This window comes from Pelobates fuscus, chromosome 1, assembly GCF_036172605.1.
Source record: "Pelobates fuscus isolate aPelFus1 chromosome 1, aPelFus1.pri, whole genome shotgun sequence".
NCBI lineage: Eukaryota > Metazoa > Chordata > Amphibia > Anura > Pelobatidae > Pelobates > Pelobates fuscus.
Window position 1 is genome coordinate 5,173,956 of NC_086317.1, and position 7,883 is coordinate 5,181,838.

The 7,883-nt window shown below is 45.6% G+C and overlaps 1 protein-coding gene across 1 annotated transcript in view; it reads left to right on the forward strand.

Annotated features, from left to right (window-relative positions):
* TTF2 (transcription termination factor 2) overlaps window positions 1-7,147 on the forward strand; it is a 79,518-nt gene extending 72,371 nt beyond the window's left edge. Inside the window, exons 21-24 of the mRNA XM_063445894.1 lie at window positions 4,772-4,925; window positions 5,587-5,669; window positions 6,099-6,173; window positions 6,862-7,147. Coding sequence (XP_063301964.1) covers window positions 4,772-4,925; window positions 5,587-5,669; window positions 6,099-6,173; window positions 6,862-7,006 — 457 coding nt within the window. The 3' untranslated portion in view covers window positions 7,007-7,147. The remainder of the gene's footprint in view (window positions 1-4,771; window positions 4,926-5,586; window positions 5,670-6,098; window positions 6,174-6,861) is intronic.
* Window positions 7,148-7,883: the final 736 nt, after the last annotated feature.

Below are 7,883 nucleotides of genomic sequence, written 5' to 3' on the forward strand. Positions count from 1 at the left end.
GCAGAGAGCAGGGCTAACTACCGGCTCCCTACTGCCCAGGTTCACAGGGTGAGGCTGGCTCAATGAGTATTAGTCCCCTGGAGGAGAAATCTCCACTACTAAAGTCGAGGCCTACTCCGGCGGTGAGTGGAGCGGACGGCCGCTGCCCCGCTATCCTGCTTACAGTGCCCAGTCAGGGGCTCTGACCCTCGAGGAACCGGCCCTGTTTCCCCCCCCCCCCCTCTGGACCGGTGGGGGTGAACCCGGTCCTCACCCTGGTGCCCCGACTGCTACAACCCGACCCACAACCCAGGTGTTCCACCTAAGATGGTGGAGGCCGTGCGCAACAGCACCAAGATCAGAGTACATTAAAGCTACCCCCCGCACCTGCTGCAACTAACACAGACCACAAGCACCAACAGATCCGACACCCACAGAGACCAACTGCACACACGTACTCTAGCACCCTAACCGGTCACTTACCTCTCGAGACTCACCACAAGCTCTCGGCTCTGTTACAGCGAGGGGCTGGCAACCGGTGGCAGAGAGAAGTGCACAGAGGGCCAGCGCTCGTCCAACGGTAGGGACCTCAACCCATGACAACCCATCAGCCCTCAACCCATGACACTCCGCTCTCCAGACGCACCGGGGACCAGGTCCACCAAGCCGGATGCCGCATACCACTCCCGGACTGTTGTGCAGCACCTACCAACCCACCCCATGGGAGTCGCAACACACGCAGACCACCGGACTGCAGCGGGAACACGCTAAGCCCACAGAGGGCATAGGTTAAACAGAGACACAAGGGGACTCTCTGATAACGACCTCACTAATTTCAACAGGCTTAGTATAAACATAGCAATACCGAAATTTTACCTGTCATAATGCATCAGCCTTACAAATGTCATATATGTGTAGCTGTGGGGGTCTAAAGGGTGACATTTTATCTCTCATATCTAAAGCATGTACCTAGCTAATGGTAAACAGTGTCTAATGCCCACATGTAACTTTATTGTGTACTTATTATACCATAAAATTGTGCATTGCCTAGCACTTACCCTACCTGTTATCTATGCTAAGCAGCTCGAGGACTGCCGTTGGGGTACCTCAAGCCAGTTTGTAAACATTATCTGCACTGCAAAAATAAAAAATGTACAAAAAAAAATTGTGTTTAAAAGTATATTTTTCGCTTGGAGATAATTGAGTTGATACAACAATTAACTCAATTATCTCCCAAGCAGAGGGGAGGAATTTACAGTAATGAATGGAAGTGTGTAACTGTGTGATTGTACACTATTGGTTGTTAAGTTTGTATATTCAGTGCCCAACAAGGTCCATGTGGGTGGTAACCTTGTGGGAAAACTTGTATAAAAGAAAGACTTGTGTGCTCATTAAAACAGTTCTACTTCACCCTCCATCTAGAGTCTTGTCTCTTATTGGGGGAAACTGCTATACATCTATAACACTAGCTCTTTTAAGAGCTTCTCAACTTGGATGACTGCTGGATGCAGCAATTCCTGCCTCACCTTCTCTTTGCATATAGGGAGGTGCGACAGGAATCCACTGGGTTCTCGCCCTTTGAGCTGTTGTATGGGAGGTGCGTGAGGGGACCTCTAGATCTTATTCGGGAGCACTGGCAGGGGGAGCCGGAGACCGCATGGGTCCCGATTGTGCCCTATGTTTTGGAACTGAGGTATTCGCATGGAGGCATTGGCTCAGACCGTGCGTGAGAACCTCCAGGCGACCCAGCAGCGCCAGCAGATATGGTACGACCGGAAGGCCAGGCACCGTAACCTCCAGGTCTTAAAAAAAGTTCTGGTACTCAATCCAGGATAAGCTGAGGCTGCCTGGCAAGGGCCGTATAAAATTATTGGGCAGGTGTGTGATACCACCTACACAGTAGCTAGTTGCGAGAATGAGGATGTGAAACAAACGTTTCAGATCAACATGCTCAAAGAGTACAAAGACAGGGAAGAAGAGGTAGCTGCGGTGTGCGCGTCAGCATTTTAGAATCCCAAGGCCCTCCCCATGCCCAAAACAGAATGGGAACGCAGATGGGCTATCTCGCCAAACTGAGCTGGTATCTTGAACAAGTTAATTTTGTCCGGACATCCCCAAGTTGACCCGCAAAGGGTCCAACAGTGTCTGCCGGAGCTGTTAGCAAGGGGGTAGCAGTGTGAAGGAATGCTCCATCACTTTCGGCTATTTTTCATTGTCTGGATTCGTACCCAAGTTTATTTTGTTTGGTTCCTGAACTGAGACCACCCCAGAGACCCATTAGAACGTGGAATGTTAAGTATCCTGTGCGAATACCACAACGGAACAAACTAACTGAATGCTCCACAGGGTGTCCGCCATTTCGGACATGCGAACGCACGTGGTCGAGACAATGGACGGTGGCCATTTTGTCTCCTGAACTCAGGCAGCTGGACTTGGTCGTCAAGTGCCTGGAACTCATCTCGGACAGGCATTCCCACAAACACCGGTCATCATGGACCTGCTGCCATTCCTGTTCCACGACACCTACACGAATGGCGTTTCGAGAGTTACAGACTACCGAACACAGGGATCATTCTCTACTGACGTGCTTTCATCTAACTTGTATGGTTTTCTCACAAAACTCCAAGAACGGAGACCGGCTCTTGCCACAATTTCCATGGAACTATTTTGGGTTTCAACCTCTTGGCAGACCGGTCAAAACTTCCTAACGAGGGCGATCCAAAACCACCAAACGTATATGGGTGATTTTTAGATATTTTTTTCACCCAGATACCAGCCATCCGGGGATTTGACTTTTGTGGGGTTTCCTTGTATTTTGGGGGTACTTTTGGGGTGTTACAAAATTGTTATACTTTTCTGTCCCTGAAGATACTGAGTTTAGTACAGTTCCTGACTCCATTATCTCTCAGGCACAGAGGAGAAGTTTACTGACTTTATAAATATGTCTGTACTCCCATTAAATCAGTCTTCTCCAATCATTGAGCCTTGGCTCATGTTTGGGGGGATTGTGACTGAATGCTGGCACTCCGACCGAGTACCTCCGCCAATCGATGCTCCTAGTGCCAAGGACTCCGAACACTCCACCAGACACCATAAGCACTACAGACCCCACTTCCAGCGATGTAGCTGCGTCGGGGTCTCGCCGTCCTTCATCCACCCTGGACCCAAGATCAGGATCCAGCTTCCAGTGGGCAGACCTCTCCTACTCCAGAGAGCTTAGCAGGAACAAGCTCTTACAAGAGCTTATACTCAGGGGAGTATTGTGATTATAGCAATCCCCTAGAGTGTAGTTATCCCATCCCCCAAGCATGAGCCAAGGCTTCAAGAAAGGGTCAAGCAGGTCTGTTTAATGCAAGTGTTACGGTTACACAGGGATCGGTATTTATGCAAAATCTCAGGTCCAGGGACAGCCCCCTCTAGACCTGATGGGATACAGGGATAATACAAGTGATCAACCAATAAGAATAAAATGCATCGTTTGAATTTGTTACCGCCCAGCTTGGAGATAATGAATCCAACGGCTATGACAATACAATTATCTCAAAGCGCCTAAAATACCACGTTTTTATTACACATAAAAAACAGGTTAAAAATATATAACTTCAACATTTTCAGCATTCCACCATTCATTCTGTAGCCCTGGTCTGGGTGCAATAGTTCACCGAAGAGCGCTTGGTTTCTTCGTTACAAAGTCCGTTCGCATATTTGGTCCCGAGCTTGAGATGGCGGCCATGTTTTTGAGTGAGTCAATAGGCAGCGGGACCTCGGCATCAAACTCGTGGAACGAGTAACGGCCAGAGTTGTGCTCGAATCCCCGCTCTCTGGCCGGATGTTTCAGCTGTTCAGGAGACGAACGTAGACTGCCGTGAAGGGGGTACTTAACCTGCGGTTAACCGCAACACTCAACATTCTAATTGAGGCCACACGCCAGGCTGTAGGTGGTCCCCGTTCGTGACCCTTTCAGTAGTTTGACTATCGGGAGATAAGGCACGAACGAGAATGCCCGGAGGCCATCAATTAACCTGCGGTTAACCGCAGACCGCAACTCTCTGGGCGATCAATTGGTAACACACTCCCCTCGCAGGGTGGTCGGTCGTTCGGTTGTTTGGCGGCACGCCAGGGACCGGGTGGTCCGTTGTTCGTTTAACGAATCGGTGTAAGTAATCCGTTTGTGAGTTGGGTACAGGATTCAAGTACCGAAGCAATATCATAGCAAAGAAACAACATTATGCATGTCTGTAACGATTTTGTAACAGCAAGCCAGCACTTACAATTTGTACACACATTTTAAACCCCCAACAGCTCCAATTACAAACAATAGATTACATTGATTACTATAGTACAAGGAAGGGTGGGGTCGGACTATAGCAAGGGCTGATGGGAGATTGAGGAGGGACAAAGCAGCTAGTTTAAACTGGTCTGGCAGTGTCCCTGGGACAATGCCCTGCTGGAGAACAATAGGACAGGCAAAAGGGGGAGGCCCATTTTCCCATTGATTTAAAGGGGCAGAAAAAGTGTTTTGAAAATCCAATATGCCCAAATAATGCTTTTAAAGGGCAATACATCCCAGGGGCCATAGTCACAGGGCAAGAGGCTGGCAAGCAGGCCTCTCCAAGTACAAGTGGCGAGGTTACTTTCGCCACAGGGATTATGCGATATTATACCTTGTGGAATATTGGCTTTTTTTTATGGTAAAAGGGTATCCGTGGCGGTGATACTCTGACAGACCGCCACATACAAGTCCTTTTCTGATGGATATCCGTGCCCCTCGATTGTTTTATTGTCTTTTCAGTGTCATTGTGTCTCAATGGACCAGCATGCTGAAAATTGTAGCAGGCCACCTTAAAAGTATCCACCTGTCTTACGCTACTATTGATGGGTCTGTCAACCCAAAAACGCGCATGGATCTAGTGGAAGAGTTTAACAGCAACCCCAGAGGCCCACAGGTAAGACTTCCTGTTTTTGTTCTAGAATATAAACATAAAAACATATTTTTACAGTAATGAAGCCTTAATACTTCATGCGTGCATATCAAGGCGAGGGAATCTCCCACTTCACCTCTAAAATGCTGTACTTTACTTCCTAGGTGTATTGTGATAAAGTCTGTTATAGAGGAATTATAGGGCGCAATCTATAATAGTCAATACAGGCATGTAGAGGAGCTTTCCAATTTCAAACCGCTATTTAAAAAGTTGTAAATACCTTTATTTGTTGGTTAACCACTTAACTGTCTAAAGTATTATTAATATTTTTATTTTCATGTATTTTGCAGAATGCAATATAGTTCCCAGCACCTCATTCACCCTCATTATACTCTGGGTTTTAGAGGAACTCATTTCTCTGTCAGAAGCCACTGGTCACTGATATAACGGCTGAAACGATCAGCTCATCCTCTGCTTCCAAACAGGAAGTTTGTAAATGGGTCATACCATGGGTCATACCATTCCTACAGTCCGGGAAGGGGTGGAATGAATGTACAAGCATTTCAGGGCTGGATCTCATCATCTCTCCCATGACTTAATAGATGGTTCCAGGTGTGAGAAACATAAGGATGTGGACACTGTTGTTTCTGGGACGGGAAACCTAATTTTTGGTCTGTTCCAACAGGTTATGCTTATCTCCCTTTGTGCTGGAGGTGTCGGCTTAAACCTAATTGGAGGAAACCACCTTTTCCTATTGGACATGCACTGGTAATACCCTCTGACTTACAGCTGTGTTTTAGAAAATCTAACGATACCCTGTTATGCGGCAGCTCGTAGTGAAAAAAGCCTGAGTTGTCCCCCAACAGGATAAAAAAAAAACACAAACTGACTCATTTCATTGGATGTCCCTAAAGTGAAGAATACCTGATAAGGCACATGGAGGGATTGGAGAGCGTGGGTTTCTATCAAATTTAAAAGATCCTTCCTTTAAAAGATCCTTTAGGAGCCGAGGAAATCTTTTCCTCGGCTCCTAAATTGACACCATTCACCAAAGTTAAAGTCCCCCTCTGTCTGTCCCTCAATGAGTGAGTAATTGCGACGGGCTCATTTACATGAACACTCATAGGATCTGACATTAAAATACTTTTCAAAGCCAGAGTGGGGTCGGTGTGGATTAATCACTCTCTGCTCCCTCAGGAATCCGGCACTGGAGGATCAAGCTTGTGACCGAATCTATCGCGTGGGACAGCACAAGAATGTGGTCATTCACAGGTCAGTGTGTCGGCTGGGCCACGTTTGTGTAGATATCTTGTGGGCCTCATTTTGTACATTTCTAGATGCGAGTGTCAGCGGGACATGTCTGTGTATTCTAACAACAGCAAATCTGCAGAAATATACATCAAGCGATCTTGCCACCAGCTGTCGAAAACCAGTCTCCAAAATGTAGAGAAATATTCAGATAATTCAGTTATTGCGCAACATGGCCAGTTAACGCACTATATGGCCAGTTATTGGGCTACATGGTCAGTTATTGCGCTATATAGCCAGTTATTGCGCTACATGGTCAGTTATTGCGCTACATGGTCAGTTATTGCGCTATATAGCCAGTTATTGCGCTACATGGCCAGTTATCGCACTATATGGCCCGTTATGGAAGTGAGGTGAGCAGAACCAATAAACATGATTTAATTAATTGGAGCTGGTTTGGTTACTGTTGTGGTATATCCCTGTATGGATTGTGAATTGTAATTCTATGCAATAATGGTTATGTTTTAAATTTTTCTCGTGCTCGGTGTAAACATTTGGATACCTGTTAAAGGGACACCATTGTCACTATAATCATTTCATCTTTTTAAATTGGTTATACTTTTACTAAAACCTAGACAGATGGTAATTAGATGGGTTTAGCGGAGTAGAAGTTTTCTATTAAATAGACGTGGCTGTTAATTCCGTTCCCCAGGTTTGTGTGTTTGGGAACCGTGGAAGAAAAGATCTCACAGCTTCAAGAGAAGAAGAAAGAACTGGCCAGCAAAGTTCTGTCTGGAAATGGCACCAATTTCACCAAACTCACTCTTGCCGATCTGCGCCTTCTCTTTGGCGTGTAATCCTCAGCCATGTAGTTGGTGGAGATCTATAAACGTCAGTCTGTGTCTGATAACCAGTGATGGTGAGACCTGATCAAGGACCCCTACTGGCCTCTGTATGTTTTGTCCTTTAAATTATAAAATAAAAGTGTTTATATGTTTTGTGAAGTGTGTTTCCTTCATTCCTAAAAAAACACTCAAAGCGTCACCTTATTATTTATATAGTGCCAGCAAATTCTGTTCTGCAGTTTAGAGTTAATTAATAAACTGGGAATGTTTGGAGAATTGAAAGTGAAAATCAGTATCACGGATTTTATTCTACTGTGACTATTGTGGTTTGAAATTTGATTTCAACTTTGATTTCAGGATGTTGATATGAAAATGATCACTAGTGCCGTGGTTTCCCTGCGTCATTTGCTGCTGCCGAGCTATCCACCTCATTGCTGCCCCTTAGTGGAGGTGCACGGTCATAGCGGTGACAAATCTGCTTATTTTATCTTTGATTTATTCATCCTCGGGATATCCTGATTGAATTTCCTTAACAAGCTATATTCCTCTTTAGTTGAGAGGCAACAGACTCCAAATACAAATGCCAGATATACAGGGCTGTTCGCTAAATTCCGAATTCTAGTGAATTCAATTTGATTTGCAAAGATGAGAAAGAAGCCAACTGTGGCTGTAGGGGAGTTGGAGAATTGTCCCAGATTTGTCTCCATTCTCCTAGTTCAGTGAGTAAGCCTGCTAGAACCCGCTGTAGATCATTAGCTACAATGGAGATACTCTGTATACAAACTGAACCAAGGGTAGAGGTATATACAGCTCCCTGAATGTCTACATTTAAAATTGTTTTGTAGATCTTACAAACACTTGCTAAATGTAGGAATAAATAAACAGTATA